This window comes from Fringilla coelebs (assembly GCF_963513975.1).
Source record: "Fringilla coelebs genome assembly, chromosome: 2".
NCBI lineage: Eukaryota > Metazoa > Chordata > Aves > Passeriformes > Fringillidae > Fringilla > Fringilla coelebs.
In genome coordinates this window covers 20774175-20798596 of record NC_140029.1, presented here as the reverse complement: position 1 = coordinate 20798596, position 24422 = coordinate 20774175, and the positions used below count along the sequence as shown (strand labels likewise).

At 38.2% G+C, this 24422-nt stretch overlaps 1 protein-coding gene across 1 annotated transcript in view; it reads left to right on the top strand.

Moving 5' to 3' along the window:
- The window catches only part of SHROOM2 (shroom family member 2), a 115428-nt gene that overhangs the window by 25173 nt on the left and 65833 nt on the right, over positions 1-24422 (top strand). The window contains exon 2 of the mRNA XM_084200898.1: positions 21351-21502. Coding sequence (XP_084057024.1) covers positions 21351-21502 — 152 coding nt within the window. The remainder of the gene's footprint in view (positions 1-21350; positions 21503-24422) is intronic.

Genomic DNA, 24422 nt, shown 5'->3' with positions numbered 1-24422 from the left:
GGGTGTATGGTAGATTGTAAAAAGAGATTTTTGTAGCCACTGGTGCCAGGAATCATCAAGGAATGCTTAAGTAGTGCCTCTTGTGACAGCATCCAGTCTATTGGAAAAGCATCATGTGCCATCTGGCTTCGATTTTGACTTAATTAAATGCATGCAGCCCACTTTAAGAACTCGGCTAAGATTCAGCTGTCTTGACTTTTTGTGTCTAAGTGCTAAGATTTTGTTGGGGAAGCTGCAATAGTCACCTGATTTATGTTGTTTAGTTCCCTTTCAGTGTGGTCCATGCAGTTTGCTGATATTTGAGTGACAATTCTGTTTAAATAAACTCTTTAAGACTTGCTGACTCTTGGAAGCCTTATTCAGTAGGGGTTTTCCACTCTAGATTCTGGGATTTTTCTTAGAACTGCAGTTATTGTGGAATTTTTTAATAGCGAAAGGAGTTTCTTAAGTTCAGCCAAGTCATTTGTCTGGGAAAAAGTCAAGCTGCTTTGTAAAAGTTTGGTTACTCCACCCAAAAACTCGATATCAATGGGATTTTAGTTTTGTGTGGGGAAGGGGCTAGGAGCAGAATGCATTCTTTGCTGTTAGCCAGTTATTCTTAATGCAGAGAGTAGTGGGGAACTACTTTTCACAGGCAGGCAAACCATCCTGCAGTCATGAGAGCCTGTCGCTTTAATTATCTGTTGTTTCATCTTGCATCTTCAACAGCAGCTTACCTATGTGGATGGAGGATGTGGAAAAAAATTGATGCAAACTTCTACCCATGCAGCTGTAATTTAAAAACACACTTTTGTTGTTCTGAGTGCTAGGTATCTTCATTTTTGAGGTTTTATCACTTTGACGTTTAAAATATAGGGGGAAAAAAATCAAGGGAAAACAAATACAAATAAATAGCATCTTTATTTAGCATGTAGATGAGATGAACAAAGATTCATTCAAATTGGCCTTTTCATTCTTACATCTTGAATTTTATCAAGTTGACTAGTGATAATGGTTACATGATAATTTTAAACAAGTCTTCTACCATACTCCTAATACTCCCAAATGGTCAAGTTTTATCTTTTTCATCCACCTATGAAGGATTACCCCATTTCCCCCCTTTTTTTAATCACTGGAAATGTTATATTCTTGGAAGGCCCTTCAGGAAGAAGGAGTATTTTAATAGTTATGTGTGTAGTATTATCTGGCCCTTTTCTAGTTCTATATTGCAAGAAATGTTTTCACTTTTTTTATCTTTCTAGGTCTCTTATTTTTAGCAAGTTATCCTTGGCCCACTGCCACCCATTGTATGAATGGAATTCTACAGTTCTCATTAGGAACATCAGTTTGCTTAGACCTCTTTAGCTGATTCACTAAGTACAATATCCAGATCCCTCCTGCTGTGTCTTAACAGCTGTGCTTCAGGCTTGGGTTGAACACACCCCCCTGCCCCCCAGGCCTCCTAACCTGTAATAGGCACTCTGGCTTGTTGAAGAAAGAAGCTTTGGGAGCCGCTTAGCTTACCTTCACATCTCCATTTCCCTGTACCCATTCATCTTTGAAATCAGGATTAATGAAAAATTTGCTATTTTGACATCCTTGGTGATCAGTTTACTATCTGTAGAATAAAAATACCATGATGAGATAGCTGTCAAATTTCCTCATGCAATGCTGCTAAACGTGTCTTAAATCTGCCCTTGGGAGTCCTGTTCCCAAGGGTGAGCAACTGCTGGACTTCTGCTTTCATACATGTTGAGTTCTTGGCCTCTCTTTGCAGGTGCCTGAACAAAGTTGCAAATAACATTTTTTTCAAAGGAAGCACTTACTAGTGACAAGGAAGAATTCTTCCTTCTAATGTTAATCTGATTACTGAGGACTAATTGACTCAAAGCAGTTGAGAATCAAGGAGCTTTAATTTCCTATTGTCCACCTGTACGTGTAAGCATCAAGATAAGAAGAGGCTATGCATTTTTAAAAGCTTGGATTACTTGGATTTATTTCTTAAAAGCTCGTATGCATTGCTTGTGCATTGTTATTTATATTTCCTGCTAAGTTAAATACTTGAGTTGAGAAGCGCTCCTGAACTTTCTTGTGGTTGGAAATGAATTGATTATCAGAGCATGAGTGACTGTTTTGCTTGTGTTTGTTGTTTAGTAGGAATGGTGCAGCATCTCTCTGGGCTTGAGAGTGGCACTACAGTAGTGGTAGACATGCTCTTTTATAATTTTATGAAAGCTTTTGTTAACATTGCTCTGGTTTTGGAGACATTTTAGAGGTGATGTAATATATGCAAACAGTGTTGATCGATTTACTTCCCATGAAGCAGGCAAGCAAGGCAGGGGAAGCCGGGGTGTTGGAAAAAAATCCCCTTCAGGAACGCTGTCTAATTATTTTGCCTATTTCCTCTCTGTCCACATTTGTTTGAGGGAGACTCGAAGATAGAAACTCGAGCCAGAATTAGGTTGGGATAAGACTACAGGAAACAATTCAGGCTAAAAACTATTACTCAGTTGAACTGAAGTTGGCCACAAGTTCCTTTGGCACCTCCTGTGAAGTGTGATTATGGGGCATTAATTGAAGACCCCAAAAAACTACAGAGATGTCTGAAAATGTTGCCAGGTCATGAGTCCCTGATCTCTATGTGCATCCATGCTTGGAGTTCTTTTCTCAGCTGAATGGGGTTGCAGGGGAAGCTTTGCAGTTGAATGTACAGAAGATCTGACCAGAGTTGAATCTCTTGATTCATTTGTGTAGAGGAAGTAAATATGGGTGTAAAGTAGCTGAAAGCACCATTATTGGGGTAAGAATCCCTTTCTGCATTTCTATTTGCATATTGCTCTTGTATGGAAAGGTAGGGAGTGTACTTTCTCTAACTTGCTATTGAGTTATTTGTACTTCACCCACAGTTTTAATTTCAGTTTCATACTTACTCTAAGGTTTAGCAAAAATGTTTGCTTGTATTGTACTTAGCTTGTAGTAGATGCTTCCTATAAAAGACTGGACCAGTGCTCAGAGTTTGGATGAATCAGTGCATTTTTTGTGCCCTCTCTAATTCTAGTTTCCCTGGATGGAAAAAGTCAGATTCAGCTATGTTGTGCTTAGCAGGTTTTGGTGTTTGAGTGTCTGAAAGATCCTGGTGCAAGCTTTTCATTGTTTGTATAGTTCAGTGTGAGTCTGCGTTTCTTAACTGTGGTGGAATTGGCTTTTGAACCTGAAGATACTTCTGTTTCAGGTTGCTACACTTGAGGTGTCTACAAGCACATGCACATAGTTTGAAATGGGGGAGAAGGGCCCCCCAGATGAAGATATTCACATTAAAGTAATCTTCATTACCCCTTTGCATTTCAAATTGTGAAACAATTACTTAGACGAGGGAATTCTGGCCAAGTAAACAAAGAATAGAAAAACATGAGGTCTCAAAGTCCAGGAGCCTGACTACTACAAAAGCTAAAGAAGAAAATAGCTATGCAGCTGACTTTTCTAGGATTGTTGATCTACTTTCATCCAATGTAATTTGTCACATGAGAATTTGAAAGACTTTACATTGACTACAGTTTACATTTTATTTGGAGCATCAACGCTGCATCCTGTATTACAACTCTACATTGCACTAAGAAGAAATTTAATGTCTTTTGTGTTGCACAATTTAGTTGGATGTGGTTTTTAAAAGTGCTGGTTGGAAGACACAAGACACTGAAAACTGGATGTTAAACTTAGGTAGAGGTTGAGAACAGGAAAGAAAAAACCTTTTCCTCTTCACTATTTCATTTGACTGCTGGAAAAGAAAGAGGCGGTCAATACTTCAATGAACAGCAAGGAAAGGTTTTTCAATTAGTTCTCAAATATTTTTTAATTTCAAAGAATGTTTACTTTTCAGTATGTTTTCAAGTAGTGTATTTTGAACAGCTTCAGTTTTATGCTTTCACAGTTGTTGAGAATTTTAAGGACAGTGAAAAGAGATTTCAATTCATTAGGGTTTTAATAAGCTTTTAATAAGGAGAATATCTCTGTGAGAAAACCAAGGTTAAAGTAAGGAAGTCTTATTTCTTGTTAAAAGTTTGGAGATTTAGACTTAAGAACGCAGCTTCTGTCCAGGGTGGCTAGGCCTTGAATATTCTGGATTTTGTTGGTTGAAACCTGCCCTGTGACACACAGGATGCGTGAAAATAGATTTTGGTCTATGGGCAAAACAGAAAGTTGAGTGAGCCATGTCACCTGCAGGATGTAGGTGCATTTGTTCTGGGCAGACAAGTCATGAGGGATTTAAGGTGTTCTTTTCAGCACTGAGTACCACTCCAGCCCTTGCATCTTTTACAGGCTGTGATACAGGTAACTGCAACATAGAAAATATTTTTGTATTTACAAGGCAAGGAGCACTGTGGAAAGTGCTGTCTCCTCTGAAGCCATACAGCCCATGTGCATGTTTTGTGGGTAGGAATCTGGGCTACAATAAACCCCCTTTAAGTCATGTTGCTCAGATGAGAAAGCAAAATATAGTACAGTGACAATAGTTGAGTGTGCAAATAGTATATAGATCCCTTTTAAAATATGGGAGGGCTATGACCTTGCATTCCAGAGGAGATTAAGTAGAAAGCATCAGTAAAAGCCATCTGTAATCAGATTCTCTGCACAGTTTTTCCTTTAGTGCTTTTGATCTGAGATGAAGCCAGTGAGTGATGTGAAAGTTGCTTTAGCAGAGCATGAAACTTCTGAGCTTCATGCATTTGGCGCATGTTCAAATGGCTCTGTGTGGGGTCAGTTGTACTTCAACCTTGAGCTTTAGGCATGCTGCTAGAGAGTTCAAGCACATTTATTTGTCCTCTACTTTCCTCAGTTAATATATTCTGTCTTAAAAGTGAAAATATTTAGCAGAATGACTTTTTTTCAGTTTTTACACAAGTCAGATGCTAAATGTCATGATCCAGATAGCTTGTCTTTTTTTTTTATCACTTCCAAATTCAATTCCAATATTTCGGTTTGGGAGCTGGCCAAAATTAGCTGAGGAGTTTCTTATCTAGCCTCGTCATTCTGCAGGCATTCCCTTAAAACTCTCCTTGAGTCCAGAGAAATGAACTGGTAAAGTCTTGCTGTGTCTCAACTCTGCCTGCTTTGCATCTTGGCAAACGATGAATTTAATAGAAGAGTGCTTTAGCATTAAGTATTTTGGCAAGGATCCTACTTTGGTGTTGCTCAATGCAACAAAGAAATAGTAAATATATCCCAGTATTGCTTTCATGCCAATTAAAGCAATAACTATTTAATATTTGTGGTTATATCATACTATGGGACATAGCTGGATATGATAATCTGCAACAGTGTTGCTTGCTTATCCATACTGTACAATCTGAGCAACTTCTAAAAAAATATTTTGATTGGTGTTGTGTAGCAGTTGCCCTGAGTCTGAAAGAAAACCTGTTAAATGTCAGCATGTTTAGGCATTGCCCTAAAATAATTCCTTAATGCTCTCAAATGTTGCCAATGCATTCATTTAACAGAGAGGTGTTTTGTCTCTTCAGCCACAGGACAGCTGCTGACGAGTACACCTCGCCTGACTTGGTTATTTTGCTTTCTTTGATTTTCCCCAGTTGATTCATCGATTTGGATTTTTTTTCTTTTTTTCTTTTTTTTTTTTTTTTTTTTTGGCCACAGAAAACCTGGCTGGTTTTTTTTCCCCTGCAAAGCTCTTTAAAATGCTCTTTTGCACTTTCCTGCCATTGACCAAACAGGCAGATTTTGAAGGCTGAATTCTGTATTTTGTCCCTTCCGTCTATCAGTTTGTTTTGCCTCTGGGATGTGATTGTTGGCAAACAATGTGCAGCCAGTACAAACTTAAGATAAACTTGTCAACTGTAATCCAACAGAGAGAATACCTAATTCCAATTTTATTGTAATTACCCCCCCTCCCCCTAGACAAGCTACATATTTGATTAACCTAGACAAAAAACCATTTCAACTATTAGCATTGCAATGCTGTAAATATTTCAGTGTAGTTTATATTTGAGATACTTTAGATAAAGGTAATATTCAGTACTGTGCAGAGTAACAGTCCAGCATAAAAAGGAAAGGGAAGGGTCTTTATTTTAAGGTGAAAAACTGTGACCTTATACCTTCTTTAGTTTTTCTACATTGTGATTTCCTGACACTAGAGCCAAGTGTTTCACCAGGGGAATGGCTGGGGTGGTTTGAGAGCCCTCGGGGTGGCACAAAGCCACGTTTTACCCCCCCTGCTCAGCACTGTGCCCTGCCCAGGCAGGAGCACAGCTCAGGGAGGCACTTGTGTTCCCCAGGCACCTCGGAGCAGCCTCCCCTGGGGCTCCCATAGCGGTGGGCAGCAGCTCTCCGAGGGAGGTGGCTGTGGCCAGGCCACCAAACCTCACCATGGCCTCTCACTAGGGCCAGTTCAGCTTTGCTTTCTGGTTCAGTGCCAGGAGACTGCTTTGAGTTGTACATTGACTGATGGAATTGCACTTCGTTTTTCTGCCTTTGGTAACAGGGCAACATAAAAGCAAAAGAAAACTGTCAGTTAAGAAATTATTTTTATTTAGCATTCTATTTCCCTTCTTTGTTTTTTTTTTTTTTCCTTCTTATTAAATTGAAAAACTAATTTTTGGAATAACTCATAGTATTGTGGGTTATACACACACTATGTGAAACAAAGTTTACTGTTACGGTTTTGGAGTTAAAGTAACTTCTTCACTGTGTTCTTCAGAAAATTGATGTGTTGCAAAATGAAGGTTTGCCTTAAAGGTGCTTTTAAAATGTATCATTTATTGTATTGAAAAAATCTGTAATGTTGAAATTGACTAAAAAGTGACTTTTCCTATTAGTTTCATCTTGCATAGAGTTTGTGCTGATAAATCTTAAGTATGATTTTTGTATCAGCTCATGAGGTACCTTTTTTTACTTCTCTGTTCTGGTAGAAGACTAATTTTCTAAATGAATGTTTTTTTTTTTCTGGCCCTGTGCTGCTTACATCTTAAATCCTCTTGACAAGCAGAGCAACTGTTGTGCTCCTTCTGCATAAGTATAATTAAGGGACTGATTATATTGTCTCCTAATCTAGATTATTATCCTGAAGAAAAAAATATGTTCCTTTTGCAAAAGGAATGGTGAAAGGCAGAGGTGCAACATAATACCAACATGGGGGAAAGCATTACCAATTAATAACTCCATCAGGAGAAGTAGTATTGTGTTCCTTATCACAAGTTGCACAATTTGTTAGTCAGCCAGTTTTTCCTTGCTTGCACTTGACAGGCATTTTAAGAATCCTGAAAATGCACATTTGGTTTAGAGTGTAATAGGTAATGTTTTTATCCAGGTTTGAGTCTTAGTTTCCGGTTTGTGGAAAACTTTTAAAATTACACTTTTACAGCTTTAAGCCATTTTAGTGAGTACATTGTAGCATTATTAAGTACACTTACTTTTGTTTGTTCACTGTTTTGCTACCGAGCAAGCTGTAGCTGTGACCCCAGATGATACAGCTGGCTCTGTGGCAGCACACTGTCTGGTCCTGTGCCTTTAGAAGATCACTGCAGAGAACTTACCGTGTCCAATAGAGTTTATGTTCTGTGTATTCCTCTGGAGATTTGCTTACAGAAAATAATGAATTGGGAAAATTAGTAGCATTTAATGCCACTCTAGTGGCTCTGCCAGGTAGCGCTCAGAGGGTGAACTTCCACAGCAGAGCGAATATTCTTCGTACAGAGTTCCTGTTTTAGTCCCACAAAGTTGCTAAACAACATAGCTGTGTATTGGACCCCAAAAGTGTTTCATTCACTTTTGTCAATAACAAAATTCTCCCATCTGAAAGGTCTTTCATTGCACTTTTGGTCTTGCTGATAAATAGGAAATATCACAGTTCCAACATGAAATGTAATACAACAGTATTCTAGAATTAGTGTGGGTATTTCTTTGTATCACAGTCTTTACACTTCATGGAAGCATCACCATACCGTACCAAAAAAGTTCTAAAATAGGAATGGTAAAACTGAAGAATTCAAAGATTATGTACTAAAAACATAGTACTTTCAGAAAATTAATCAAATTTTGAAATAATCTTGAAATACCAATAGTTATAGTAGATAACAGATAAAGAAGGGAAGAGAAAGGTATTTGCATTTGAAATGAGAACTATGAAGGCAAGACAGAAACTTGTGGTTTGGACAACCATATGGAAAATGAAGTGAAATTTTATCTGTAAACTTAAATTGGATGATGCCCAAACAAGGAAAAAAACATGTGACTGATAACCGTTATGGATCTGTTGTAGCTGTAAAATCCTGTATGTAGCCAATCTGTCTGTCCAGGTAACTTGCTAATATTTCAAAGTAAAGAAATTCCTGCATATTCTGTACAGGAGCATAAACCAGTGGCTTAGAGAAGGAAGGAAGGAAGAGGTACTGTCTAGCAGCTACCCCATGCTTGCTTTAACTAGTAGTGCACTTGAGAGATCTTTATGAAATGTTTTTACTTAGAGTTACTTCACGCAGCTCAGAAAATATGTGAACACAGCAGGAGTCTCCGCAGCTTTCCTCAAATAATGAAATGGGAATTTTAGGTCTTTTACTGCAGAGTTATCTAACTTCCTGCACTTCAGTCTTACTCATGCTCCGGAAACTCCCTAATGTAAAAAACTGCAGTTCTTCCCTCTCTTGAGTGGCTCAAGAGGTATCAGCCTCAGCCCACATCAGCACAATATCACAGCTGCTAATATCTTGCTGTGTGGTGTGGACCCAGACCAACTTAAATAGACTATTGCTAGCCCATCTCTGCCTTCCTGTATCTTGGCATGAGCTAATGTGTTGTTCTCCACAGTTCACTAGAAATGAGGAGTGCTGTTCAGCTTAGAGGGAGGAAGCTGAGTGTTTTGGGATGGGCTCCCAAAAGGTGCATCTGCACGTCTCTCAGACAAGAACAATCCAAGAGTATCAGTGCAGCTTCCTCCAAATTCCTGTCGGCTTCATGTCTTTCTGGTGTATCTGTGTAGTGCTTTTCAAGTGCTTGTGAAGGTGCAGACCCTTGTTTCTGGAACACGAGATGAACATAAACAAGAGGAACTGAGACATGGGAATTCAGGCTTCTGATAGTGCTTACTGTTGTTGAGGTAAAGAAGCAAACAGCAACACAGGAAGTATAGGAGTAGCTGTGTAATAAAAACACAGTGGATTTGTACTGACTGCCCTGCTTAGTAAAAGCCTTGCAATACTTTCTTAATCTCAGCAGTCCTTAATAATGATATTTAGTGATAAAACACTCTTTTAATATTAAAAGCAAGGAAATAAAAGCTCCAAATCTAATTTTAGAAATACCATTTCTCTTATATCTTAAAAGGAGAGTTACAGTTATTTGTAAAGATAGCAAGGTTCATCTTCAGGAGCTGAGATTGGACACATACTTCAAAATAATTCATTAACTGGTCTTCAGGTCCATAGCTAGCTAAACAAAAAGCTCCAGAGATTTACAGATTGGTCATTACAGTGTCTGATGTTTAGCTCCTAGAGTGAATATGCAGTTTTATAGTAATTGAGTACTTGAAGTAGGTAGTCCAGAAACCTCCCTTAAAAGCAAGGAGCTATTTAAAGGAGTATCCCAATATGAACATCTGTACAGAGAAACAGTCCAAATTCTCCCAGGTTAATTCAGAGGGGAAAGTCAGCAGAAGGCTCTTCAGTTGCTGCTTTAGTCAGACCTTCAACTTTCTTTTACTAAGATAAATAAAATTTTATTGAAAGGTTTTCCTGCAATTTAGAGTGTAAAAATTATTGAATTTGGAGATAATTAAATACAGTGCAAATAAAATTTTTCAGTATGCCACTGTTGTTGCATACTATGTAATATAGTATGTGATTTAAATTTTTATCATTCAGAATAGATTGTTTCTCTGTTTTTAGTGACTTAAAGGTGATTTTTAATCATCTGCCCGTTATCAAGATGAGCAAGTACAAAATCTCCTGTGCAATGTGGTATTTGAACATTCAACCCCCTGCCAACGCTGACATCCTAAACTGGTGTGCTCAGACATGAATTTTTCATGAGTGTGGTTGCATGCTGCTGGAATACACACTCCCGAGAAGCAGTCCTGTTCGTGGCATTGGCAGCAGCGGGGGACAAGAAGCTCTGTGTGTGATGCTTGTGTGCACATACAGTGGTCCCACCCCACCACCAATGTCAGAAAATAAAATGTAGTTATAAATTTTCTCCTGTGTCGCAAGAATTATCTTACAGACATTTTTCCCAAAATTCCACTCATACTTGAGTGAGTGCTGCGCAGTGAAGTTGTGAACTGTGCTGCCTGAGCAGAATGTGTCTTTTAATAAGTGCATCTGCACAGAAGACAGATAGTTTTGCCAAACAGAAATACAGATGTTTGTCAAACTGAGTAGTTTTGTCATTGTTAAATGCACATCTTTTAATTGGGAAAAGCAGCTAATTGTGTGAGTAATGTTTGGATGGGTCTTTATTTTCTAAAGTCTTTGAAGTAATGTGCCTGCTCCTAGAGCTAAATTAGGCCAGTAGCACGTGTAATACAATAAAGCTTTTGAAAAAAAGCCTGCAAAGTAAAGCTAATTTGGAAAATGTCCATTTAGAGTAGTAATCATACTCTAACTTGTGAATATAAGAATTCGTGAGCACTACGTTATAATTTACTGTTGAATCTATGCAGCTTTTTGTAGCTTCTCTTTGTGTAAATTTGCAATCCATGAGGGTTTTAGTGCATTAATGGATAATTCATAGCACAATCCTATAATTTCTTAAGAAAAAATAACCTTTGTCATCGACTCAGTATAATTATTTAAATTGGTTAATTATCTCTCATTAATTCTAGGAAGAATTAAGCCTCTGACATGGAGAAAAGGTGGTAGGATACTCAGAGATGCCAAAAATGGTTGCATATCTAATTCCTCTGGTAAATTTTTCATGAGGAAAATTTCTTCTGATGTTCTGTGACGATATGAAGTAATGAGGTTTTAAGGAATGTTCTATAGAATAAACTACACAAAATGAAGAATTTGAAATTATGAACATCTAGGCTTGTTTAGAAAAAAGGAAAATTTATTCTAAAGAAAAATTTGGGTTTGCTGGAAAGGAGGGGATTTTGTTAGCCATTTTTTTTATTATTGTTGACTTTGCTTGGTTGATTTTGGTTTTTTGTTAGATCTGAAATATATGGTGACAGAGTAGTGATGGCTAGGGCAAAAAGGGCAGGGATGCCATAATGAGATTGATGCCTGGGGTGTAAATTGCTATGGATTAGTTCCTCTCCACAGAACTGAATTTTACTTTTTTTCAAATTCCCAACTCAGAACAGATATTGGTGCTTAACTCTAACTGCATGAATGTTTCATGCCCTACTCAGTCAAGTATGTGCCTTAGGAAGGCAGGTGAGTACTATTCCATCTTGTCAATAAACTGCATGAAACACTGGTGGTTTTTATTGACGTGCTCTTTTTATTACTGGAGCATCATGAGAGCTTTACGTTGATTGTATTAGCAGTCTGTCTCCAGAGAAGCAGCCTCTGTCTGACCATACCAGGCAGCTCACATACTGCAAGCTGGCAGAAGTGGACCTCAGCAAGTAGAAACTGCTATACAGTCCTTTGCAGCTTGTTTTGTGAACTGTGTTTGGTAATTTTAGGAGCATTGCATTGCAGTTCCTGCCCTAAAAAAGTATATTCACTGCTGTATTTAGTGTTTGCTTCTTCATCTTTTCAAGTTTGACTTCTGGGTCAAAGTGGAGTAAGGGAAGTTCTCTTCCTTTACTGAGGCAATAATAAACAAGAACAGAAGACAAACTAAGGGCAAGCTTACCAGACCTTTTTTGTCTCTATAAGAGGCCTTTTTCTTCTTGAGGGTCATCCCACTTGCTTCCGTGTTTTTATTGCTCTAAGAATGGAGAATTGAAATGGTGTGCAGAGTGCACAGCCAGAAGCATGGCTTTCATACAGTGGGAGCAGATATATGCATCTATTCAGTTTGAAGTGCTACATACTTAGAGTAAACGGGGTTATGTAAGTTACATAAAGGTGAATCAAGACAACTTTAGGTTTTGTTGACTATTTTAGCCTTGGGGTGGGGGAGGAAGGAATAAATGTGTCGTCTTCTTTGAACTTGGCTTTAAATATTTGACTTGTTGAGGAAGATGGTGGAAAAGGATGGCTTCAGTTTGTACTTTGGATACTCTGTGAATGTGCATATCAATTCTGAACAGAGATCAAAAGTTAATGTAAAGAACAAAATCTGTTCTTCAAGTTTAAAGCACTCAAATTTTAGGAGGGGCCTGACCCTTCTTTTGAAGTCTTTTGTTTGTTTTCTTTGCAGAGGAGTGGTTGAGGGAATAAACAAAGACATGATTTAAAATTCAGCGCCTTACTGAGCCCCTTTTTTCTTTAAAGTTGAATAATTTTACAAAGCGGAGCAATCTTACTGAAGAAATTGCTATCAGTTATTATGAGAGCAGGTTATTCTCATTGTTTGCTAGTTTTTTGTTTAGCTGTGTAATGTTATGTTCTGTTCACTATATAATGGGTTCTTAAATACTTCTGCAGTAAGTATTAGAAATAGCTTCTGCCTTTGGGATAAAATCACATTTTCAGGAATGTAACTACAAGAAGTATTGGGAAATGTTATACTTTCTAATTGTCTCAGAAATGAGCATTTGTGCCATGACAAAAATGGAGGATCCCAAACAGCAACTGTGATTAAAACCAAATAATGGTATGAGTTAGTCAAGATAAGCATTCTGTTAAAAATGGGTTGTTCAAGAGAAAATATTTTAAATGGAAACCTAACACTCTGTAAAATTCCTGTGGGTTTTGGCAGACCCATCATAGTGCTTTTTGAAAGTAACACACAGTGAAGCAGTTTTTTTCCTGTTGCTGGGTCTTAATCAGTGCTACCTGTGTCTAAAAGTAGCCTTTTTTTTTTTTTAAACCACAGCAATCTGTAGATATAGAGGCAACTTAAATTTTTGTAAAAGGTCACATTTAGACCGGTAGACTGAATAAAATAATTTAAATTTATTTTTGGTAAGTATACTGTTGCCAGCCACTAGGTCTTTTGATGTCTGTCTCTCAGACCTGTTGCAGTCCTTCACAAACAAACTGCAAGTTGATGAAACTGGTCTTTTCCTTTTTAAATTAATGCACAGTTCTATCTACACAATCATACAGGGTTTTTTAAAATTTGATTTGTCAGTAACTCCTATCCTTTCCCTAATCGCGCAATGGTTTTGTAGGCTGTTGGATTGCATTCGGTCTGTTTTTGTCAAGGGCACATTTGCAAACCATGACATTATTTTCCTGGGATGGACAGGAAGGCAGAAAGATAAACCATTGTTGTTGAAAGCGTGTGATAGTTACAAGGTAAAAAACTTTGAACCTTATGATCAGAAAGATTACTTTGTCAGGTCATATTTTTCCTCTTGGAAGTCTGTTCCTGTTATCAGTTTGAGTCGATAAAATACAAGTTGTTTCTAGGCATAACCTCTTTATAAACCATTCTTATCGTTGTTCGTAATAGCTGAAAGTACAAAAATGTAGACCTATAAAAATGCTTAATGTTAATTGCATACATAAGCAGCCTATATATATAGTCATATATAAATAAACTTGGGCAAATAAATATGGATAATCCAACCCTATCAAACTTCTCTGCTTGGAGGTTGTTAGAATAAGTAAGCTGCATATAGAGAAAGCAGTTCTCTTTTGGCCAGCTGGCTATTTCTTTTCATAGCACAATTATTCACTCCATTCTTATACAGATTATTTTGTCATTTGGAAGGGAAAAAAAGTATGGCAAAATATGTTTAAAAACAATGTAAGGCATCTGTGACTACACATGGGTCCTTCTGGGCTGGATGTGCCATTAGTTTCTAGAAAATGCAAAACTAAACTCATGGCTGAAAGTACATGGGAGTTATTTCTTATTAATTTTTGAGTAAGTTTTGTACAGATTGTCTAAATGAATGCTGTACCAAACAGCAGTAGGAAGGTGTTTAGCTGTTGGTGATGTGATAAAAATCCCAAAATTTAAGCAGTGCCTTGCAACTGTTACTTTGGTGTGAGGGAGGGATGACTGGAGTTGTTTAGTTTCAGGATCAACACTACAAACAGGCTTCTGCCATCACCCCTACTTCCAGAATCTTCACTCACTTCAGTCTTTTCCACTCCTGTCTCGGCCTTATTCTGGGTCTGTTTTGGCTTTGCTCTGGCCTGGGTGCCAGTTTAGGGTTGTAGGGACTCTTAAGAGCTGGGAAGCTTCCCCAAGGGTCTTGTGCTGCCCTAGAGGAGCTCTTGCATGGAAAGATTTCCAAAGACTACAGTTTGTATTTAGGTGCTTTGTGGATGTGGGATATATGCAGGCGGGCTGCTCTTGCATATATGCAAATATTATTTAGAAGCTGTAAAGTGTGACTAGCAAAGCTTAATGGCAAAAGACCACTCAGCAGCCCCACTTTATTTTCTTAATACATTAGCTCTATGCTTTTCAAACACCAAGGGTTTCTGGGGCTTTGTGGGTTCTGGGTTTTTGTTGCGTTTTTAAAAATTATTATTAATTTATTTCTAGTAGAATTGTTCAGCAGTGATGAAAAGTTTCCAACTTCTGTTGCTGAAACAATGGAATCACTTTGGAAAAAAACCTTTAAAATAAACAGCTGTTGTTCATTTTTTTTAAACCTATAAATCTATGTGAAGTTTCTCTTCCTGATACTTTTCATCTGGAAATTATCATTAGTTTCTTGGGGGAAAGTTTCATTAAATTCTTAACTTAAAGTACTTTAATTGGCCTTTAGTCCGTAACAGCCCTATGATTTAAAGAAATAAATATAATAACAGTAACCTCTTGAGAAATAGTATCTGATGATTTGTCATTGGAAATATTTTCTCACAGGCTTATGATAGGTATTGTTTTGAATGTAGATTGAACCAAAATGTTAATCAGTGTATGTATGAATTGTTAAAAAGGGAAATGGTGAATGTATTACCATACTTTTTAAACATTTCTGGCATGAGGAACTCTAAAAGTTATGTTTCAGCCTGGAGTCAGTTTTTACAGCTGTAATAAATCCCCCACAAAAATGGCCCGTTCTGGTGAAAGTGACAGCAGCCCTTTGGCAAAAGAGTGGCATGGGCGCTGTTGTGAAAACTGAATAAATACTTAAAGAACTGTACCAACTTTCAAAATATGCTTTTTTCATGCAAAAAGCAACAAAGGGAGGAAAAGATTACTGGGTAAATATGCAAATATTTAAATACACTAAATAACAAGCAATTAGGAAAGGCTGTGATAGACTGTGTCCTGTTACTCGACTCTACCCTTTAAAAAAATGTTTCTATTTTGATTCTTAAGAATCACCTGTTGATATAAGGGAGGGCTTCTGCCAGCTCAGGATCTCTGCAGCACAGTGGGAGACACTTTGAAAGAGCAGCTGGGTGAGGGGGATTTCTCTGCCTGTTCAGTGGCTTTGTGACAGTGACCATGAACTGTTTCCCTTGGGTCTAGGGAAGAAAGAAATTGTTGTTAGGGAAATACATTACCCTGGACTAAGCATTCCTGAAATTTAATGTTGTTTGCTGTAATGTTTAAAGATAATTTCAGGAAGAGAACATATGGACAATGGCTGTGGGGTGTGAATTTATGATACCAGGCAATGGGGAAGTTCTGGCTTCTGTGCTAAGTTAGAGTGTCACCAAATGCAGCAGACACCCCCTCTCTGATCGAAGTGCAGCAATTGCCAAGTTAATAATATTGGATAGTATTGCATAGGCACAGACTTTTCAAGTTGGTAGTTCATCATTAAGTTATTTTTTTTTAATATGGTGGTGTTTAAAGTTCATGTTGAGTAGTTAATGCTGATTATTTAACCTGCAGTCTGTGGGAAGAGGTGGTCCAGGGTACAGGTACCCTCCATTAATGTGAAGGTTTGTGTGGAATTCCTTGCTTTGTTGCAGCCATGATGCTTTGTTTTGGGCCTTGTTTCCATATATGCTTCTGAGCCCATCTGAAACTGGGGCTGAAATTTCTTCCCTTCCAGGTGTCCTTCCAGCAGTCTCTTTCAAAATCCATATAGAGTGGGAATGATGTATAGGAATGTAAAGTCAAATGCATTAGCCTTGCTCAGCTTCTAGTGTATGCATGCCTGTGTGTGGTGCCTTACATATACACACATATACCCCCATTTTCTTTGGACCAGTTAGGTCCTGCTGGAGTTGCACCCCTCTTTTATCCTGCCTCAATCTGAGCCACGAGTGTTGCTGGTGAATGCAGCCTTTGCCACTCAAGAATGCATTTGCAGAATGTATAGCTGGTGTTGGGTCAGATCTGTTATTTTTCTCTTCATTCCTTAAAGTTCCACAAACGCCAGGCTTGAACTGTAGAGATTTTTCTCCTTTGTTTAACTCTTTGCAAATCAAAATAATTGACACTTTCCACATTATTTGTTCTGAAGATCTTCTACAAAGATTGTTAAGTTTATGGAAAAACTGTATTAGATACTCATAATACAAACAACCAGGGAAACATTTCTTGGCTGTACAAGAAATGAATTATGATAAAATAGTTTATCACAGCTGATAGCAGAATGCTGATAAGTGGTGCTGTTTTTTCCTGTGTTTGTCTGTGGGTTTGGGTTTCCATCCCGTCTCCCACCCTGTCCAAAGAGAGTGTGGACAAGAAACTGTTGCCTTTGTAAACAAAACTAGATCTCTCATATGACACAGCATTTCCTCAACCTGTCTCCTGCTTGTTTATACAGGTGCCTATAGAGGAATGTGGGTATTTTAAGTAAAGTATTGGACCTGATAAACACTGAAGTGAAGGGGTCACATGCTAGAATTGGTGTCCCCATCAACACTGCAGCAATTCAAAGCTAGAAAGATTTTTCCCTTTCTGTTTATTACCAACAGGGGGAATACAGACTTGTAAGTATCCTTTGAATATGTTTGTGCATCTAGCTGTTAGATATTTTCTCCATGTATCAAGGCTCGATCTTCTTTTTACAGGAATTTCACATACTAGGTTTGCACGTGTTGTTTTTTCAACAATTTTTTTAAAATCCTCATATATACATTTTGAATCCGTGTTTCTTCCTGTTTTGTGGACGTGATATAAGCAAAAATAAATTTGGGAAGATGTGACAATTAATGTAGATACTGTTATGATGGCAAACTGCACTCACAATCCTTCCTGGTGCACAGATCCCAAAGTTTGCTTTTGCTCTTGGCTGTAGGGAGGTCACCAGGGACAGCAGGGTGAGAGATGGAGACTGTCTAAGCAGATGCTTTTGGTCAACAAACATCCTTTTCATCTCCTTTTGGAAACACTTTCTTTGGTAGCATACCAACATCGCTGCTAAGGATAGGAAGTCAACATGTTTACACTTGTTAATTTAGCACAGTATGAGGGTATGGCTTTTTAGTACATAACAAAAGCATGGTCTGAGGCATTTCTAGAACCCTTGCTCACTCAAGATAAGCTGTGTAACCATGTATGTTTGTTGAACGCTTACGCCTGTTCTTTATAAGAAAATAAGGTGTTGATTTTCTTCTATGTCTTTTGTTTCCTGCTATAGCTGGGAAAATGCAAAGATGTGTGTGCTTATGGGAGTTCAGTTCCTGCTAGGTTACATCCAGTTGTATTTGCCAGCTGATAGTGACTGAGGCAGATGTGTTCTTCCTGGCTGTTCTTGAAAGACATCTTAAAACTCCCTTTGCATTTTCAAAGCTTTATTTCTAGCTATTGACCTAGCTTTTCTAGATACCTGAAATCCTAAAAGAAATTGATGCTAGGTAGATAAGTAATACAGGCTTCAGTCTTAAAATCTGGGCTTAAATCCGAAACACAGCATAGCACAGCTGACTGAAGATGGTGAGTGAAATACATTTGTGGTTGAGGTGTGACAGGCAATGTCATTTTTGAGTGTATTTGCTAGTTCTAAAATGTTTATGTAGTTTGGTTTGTATTTACACTTCTAGTTAAGGCCTGATGAGATAAAAAGTTACCCAATGGGTGAATAAATAAAGACAATAAGTGTTAATACTAATAAAACAGAAGAAAACCTGAAGTAGAAACTGGAATGGTATTGGCCAGTTTTGCACAAAGAAGGCAGGTTAATAAAGGCAGTGTATTTGAAGAGGCCTTTTCCTTGTGAATATTTTTGGCTGTGTTTCTTTGTGTGTGCAAAGCCTAATGTTTTTAGTCATTATGACTAAAGGAAGGACTTCTAGTGTAACAGAAGAAACTGAGAAACTGTATTTTTCCTGTCTAACTTTCCCATTTCCACTTAAAAATATATTGTCAAGTAGAATCATATCTGTACAGGCATGTGGGGATCTCAGTATGAAAGGTTTATGTTTAAATTTATTTAGCTTGAAAAGACTTCTGCTGTGAATGGATGTGTAGTTTTTATTCTCACTACGTGTAGGTGATCTGAAGACAAGATCTTAAAGCCACTTGAAGTTTTCATGAGGATGGCTTCAGCTTTGTGTTTAGGTTTGAATTTTTTAAATACTTTTTGAGGGTTTTTTTATTAATGCTTTTTTGGACAGCCAGAGACTCTTTGGAAAGCTTGCTTTGTGTGGAATGTGTAGTTTCCCTGATGAAATTAAAACTCAGAGGGGGTAACTGAATACTCCCTGCTGTCAGTGCATTGCCAGCCTGAAGAAAAAACAAACATGCTTACTGAGAACAATGAACATTCCTTCAAATCCTAGGAGACAGATTTTTGTCCCCCTCCCCCTTTTTTTTTTTTTTTTTTTTTTTTTTTTTTTTTTTTTTTTTTTTTTTTGACAGACAAAAAGTGTTTTGGGGCCCAGGGTCGTCTCAGCCTTGTCATTATGTTTGGGTGCCTTGCATAAGGGCTGAAATGGTTTAAATGGTTTGCCATCTACACTTGGAATTTAAAGCGTCCTCCAAGATACTTTCCCTCTCTGCTCCTGCCATGTGTGTCCCATCCCAACACCCACCCCCCTGCCTTGACCTTCCTCCAGGAATTCTAGTGATTTAGCTCTGACTTTCCTTAATGTTTTTGCCACTTTTCTAACCTGCCTAGGCTTCAGATATGTGTCTCAGGCTGCCTGTTCTCTTGTTCTGCTCAGCCTGATTTCAGTGTCCCTTATATAGCAGATGCTCTACACTTGACATCTCTGAACGGAAATTTTTACTTACATCTGAGCAAATTCCATTGCTACTCCCTTGGTTCCAATCTAAATGAAGATTTGCAGTGATAATTTGGTGTTCAGGTAAATTCTTGGTGCTCAGAGGATATGTGAGCAGGTCAGAGGACAGCCATAACTTGAAAGCTAGATGTATGGGGATGTAGAAACTTGCTCTGTCTTTAATTATCTAGGGTTTTTTTAAGATAAGAAGTTCTGTAAATAAAGTTTCTTGATTGCTATTAATAATGAGTGTTCTAGAATGGGATATAAGACTAAGCATTTCTCATAGTATTCTTTTTGGCTTAGGTTTACAGGCCTGAAGATTTTTAAAAACATCTATAATGAACTTACATAAAAAGGGCTTTTATGTGCCTGCAATGAGATTGAGTGCTCTATGAGATCATCCTAAAGTACTTTCATCAAGAGATATTGCTTTTTTTTATTAGCTCATTTAATTTATATTTTTGTTGCTGGACTCTTTCTAAAACCTGTACTGTGAGCTTCAGAATTCATGAAGTTAGTTTCCTCTGGATTAATCTCATTGCTGATTGACTTTGGTGCCTCAGAAGATGGCAGTTCTTTGTGAAGCTGTCTGCAGTTGGGGTAATTACATGAAGTTGCTCTTTGTAAATTTGCTGGCATTTAATAATGTGGGACTCAGAGATACTGTAGTCAATGTACAATATAATGAAGACATAAATGAAAGTCTTTGAAGATCAAGTGTCAAATGTATAGGAAGATGTGGGATATGGATTATGAGCAAATGAGGGAGCAATAAATTTAAATACATAGATCGTGAAGCCAAGCATCTCAGAAGCCAGAGGCTGTGTTGACAGCAAAGGACATAGGAAGAAACTAGAAAGCCAAGGGATTGAATTGCAAAGTGTTCAATACCTACAGCTATGCTCAGAATCATAGACTTGTTTAGTTTGGAAAATAGCTTTAGGATCATAGAATCCAGCTCTTAACCTAGTTCTGCCCACCACTAAACCATGTACCATAGTGCCCCATCTTTTAGAGGAATGGTCTCCACACATCCAGTGAAGGATAAAGATTTTCCTTAGCCCTCCATTGCTTTATTATGTATTTATGAAAATATTTTATTGTCTTTTACAGCAGTATCCAGATTAAGTTCTAGCCGGGTTTTGGGCCTTCTAATTTTCTCCTTGCATAACCTCATAACATCCTTGTAATCATTGTCTGAAATCAGTTCAGACTCTTGGTACTTGTTAATCTGTCAGATCAAGCTTGTGAGATTTATTTTAAATTTTGAAAATTGGTAACTTTTAATGTGGGGTTTTTTAGCTTTGTAGGGGTGGGAACTACAAAAGCCTAAACCTTTAAGTTATCTTGTGTTTTTGTCACATGTTATGAACAGTTGTATAAAAATTTAATGCATTCAAGAATTGCCTGTGGCAGTAAAAATAATCTTTCAGTGAACTTCCCTTAGTATCACTGTGTGTTTAAGCCAGAGCTGTTAATTAGATGTATGGATGGTAAATTTTCAGGTATTTTCCTAAATGTTATGTTCCTGATGAAAATACCTTCATTTTCTAGACCAGCCTGTTAAGCAATATTTTGGGATTTTATTGCATGCCAGATCTTTGGAGTTGGCTGTGTGTTAATGTTATTGACAAAATTGTTAATATTATTGACTGCCTTCTCTAGAGAAGCAGATTTTTAGTTGCCTGCCTAAAGCTCTAGTTGCAAGTATGATTACACATTCTGTATTGAACGGAGGTGAAGATGACACATGCTTTTCACAGAATCATGGAATAGAGCAAGTTGAAAAGGACCACAGGGGATCATCTGGTCCATCCTCCCTGCTCGAGCAGGGTCATCCCCAAGCACAGATTTGCATCCAGACAATTCTTGAAATCTCCAGTGAAGGGAGACTCCACAACCTCTCTGGGCAACCCGTTCCAGTGCATGGCAGCAAAGAAGTTGTTCCTTATATTCCCAAATTTCCCTCAAGCTTTCTAGCTTTCTCAGGAGATTTCCTCTCTTTCATTTCTTCTGTATTCTAATTGTCTCTGTATAATTACTACTTCTTTATAGTGATTTTTAATGTGCCTTCCTAATTATGTTAAGTACTTAATTATTGTATTAATTTTTGTTGAAGCCAGTATTGAAAGCTCTTTAGTTTATTTTAAAGGTGGCATTATGCAACCTATATAATTCTACCATTTGTTACACACATTTTTTTCCCCCCTCCAGATAGAAGATGGAAGCAAAGCTGCAGCTGTGGACAAGTTACTGGCTGGGGATGAAATTGTTGGCATCAATGATGTGGGCCTGTCTGGCTTCCGACAAGAAGCAATCTGTCTGGTGAAAGGCTCACACAAGACGCTGAAGCTCGTAGTGAAAAGGTAAGCTTGTGTCATTAGCTGGAACACCAAATGCGTTTTGGCCTCTAAGCCAACAAGCAACTAAATTTGCCAAGATTTGGCAAGTTAATGACTTTCATTCAGTGTTATTAATTTGCATGTTATGTGGTGTTCAACTCATCCTTAAACACAGACTCTTTATGGAAGAAGATGTGGAGAGAGGCAGCCTATTGATCAGCGCAAAACCCAAGGCAGTATATTCTGAGAGTGCTGTGTTGATGTGATGACTCAGGACACTGTCTCTGTCCTCCTGAGGTGCAGTGCCCAGAGCCCAGAGCACTGCAGGGCTGTCAGCCCTGTTCCCTGCCTTTGGTGTGCAGACACGGGCAATACTCTCTAGTGCATCTGCCGAGCGGGCCAGTTGTGCTGTGAGGAGCGGGTTACATGGGAAGCTTTTGGAAAAGCATTTACCTATTCTGAAAGTATTTGAGGTCTCAAGCATTTTATAAGTGGTTTGCATAAAGAGTACTTTCAGTTGGTTATTAGTGAAGGGGAAAAGTGAAGTGGTTTATCCAAACAGAACACATTTTTGGTATGAAAACTTATTGACATTTTGACTTGTGACTTTTAAGTTCACACAACTTTTGCTAACTTGAATTAAAAATAAGTTTCATAAAATATTTTTGACAGAAGTGAACCAATGTTAAAGTAGCTAAATCTTGTAATTGCTGAAAAAAATTCCAGCCAGGAAATCTGAACTACATGATTTTTGTTGGTAATTTCCTACTCTGGTGTATCAGAACTTTCTAGTTAATTACTTTTATCAAATTATACCTGCCGGTCTTTCATGTGAGAATTTGTTAGAATCCAAAAGGAATTTTGACGCAACACAGAAAATGCCGAGACCTTGAACTTGAGCTTGACAGGTATGATGATCCAGTCCATAAATGACTGAGGCTGTCTCAAACAAGGACAGTCTTTTGTGAAATAGCACTGATAGGTAAGAGAGGTACTAAAGTGTGCTTTTCATCTTTGGTTTTAGAAGATGTTTTGATAGAAGGAATTATGGGAACCGGGAGCTCTTTCACAGCTGATAGCTTATATCCTCAACAATAGCTACTTCCAGAAGCTCTCACCAAGTTTTTGTAGCACTGGGGCTAATTAATGCAAAATAAAATACGTTCACAACTACTGTAAATCATGTTGATGTTCATCAGTTCCAACTTGCTCTGGCTATTCCAGTAAAAGCACTTGTTGGCAGAGGTTACATCAGTTGTTCCTGTCAGAGAAAGGGAGAACTTTAGGGTTGAGAAGTTTTATAGACACTGAAGAATCTGCCAAGACAGCAAGTCTTAATTACCAAGAAAGGCTTCAAACCGAGTAGAAAGATTCCCTCTCTTGGTGCTTTTCAATTTTGGGACAGTAATTTCCTTACAATCTGTGAATTCTGGTCTATCTTTGGAAATGGCAGCAGGTTTGGTGCAGAAATACGCTCATGAAAGGCACAGCTATGTCATTCTTGTTATTTATACCACATGGCTCTCTACTACCCTCTGAAAGGATGTTGCAGTGATGTGGGGGCCATTTTCTTCTACTGTGACTGCAGTGAGAAGACAAGAGGAAATGGCCTTAAAATGGGAAAATCAGATTAGATAGTAGAAAAAAAAATTTTTCACCAATAGGGTGGTTAGGCATTGGAATTGGTTGACCAGGGAGGTGGTGGAGTCACTTCCTGGTGTTGGAGGCACCTGGATCTGGTGCTGGGTGTTATGTTTTAGTGGTTTAGGGATTACCGTGGTAGTGCTGCATGAACAGTTGGACTGGATCTTTTAAAGGCCTCTTTCAGCATTGATGATCCTATGATTCACTTCATGCATGTGGCTTGGGAGAACTTTGCTACAGCTAATCAAGTGCTGATTTGCTGCTGGGGATTTGTGGCCATTCTCTGCAGGCAGCAGAGCCCCATTGGTGTACATGCCCTTGAGCACTTCGGTGCAAAACTGTTGGATTTTCATCAGTCCTTTATCATCCCTTCCCTTTTTCCTTCCTTAGCATGTGTGCAATGGTCAAAAACAAGCTAGCTGGTCTAGCCAAGAGGCTGAAACAGTGGCTTTGTTAGAGAAAATATTGTCTGAAATTCATTAAGAACTTCCATAGCTTCCAAACAAGGCAATAGCCCTTTGGGTCTTTGACAAGCCTGCATAGTATTAGGTAAAATTTCATAAAACCTACTGAATGAAACTAGCTTGGGCTTTTGTCTTGGTTTTTCAACTTTGCTCTTTCTCTTGGAACGTTGCCTTAGGACATCAGTCCTTTTGACGGTCAGAAACCTTTTAACTTCCAGTCTCGTTTTATTCTTGGACAGCTTGTTCTCATGCACTACTGTCACTGTGCTGAAATAACTTTTCCTGTTGGCAGTTGAAATGATGCAGGTTTTTGTAAAAGTCTTGTTGCATGCTTTCTTTCAGAAGTTATGGTTTGAACAACAGTATTAGTTTTGTTTTGTTTGCCCTAAATCTTAGGCTGAATTTTTATGAGTACTTTAAACAGTCGTGTGTTTAAGCAAACCAGTTGTTTAGTCTTTGTGTGAGCGCTCCTGCAGGTCTGGATTGGATTGGATCAGGGAACTGATCTGACTACAAAATTACTTGAGTACGTAGGTTTTCAGCTGGGTAGGACCACCACTTTTCAGAGGTAGTCTGCATTTTAATCAATTGCAGCAATCTTCAAATGGCTGTTGTAGGATTTTTAGATCACACTTACTTTTACATTTTTACATCCACACTTACTGTTCCCTGTGGAGACTGGGAGAAGTCCTACAATTTCCTTTCATTGTAGAAATAGAAGAGGAGGTATTAATCTGCAAGTCATTTTAGCATCTTTTGTCTGCTTGCCCTGTGTCCTTGGTCTAGCACTGTGATGGCTCTCTGTAGCATTGGTTTAACATTTTATTCCCTGTGGT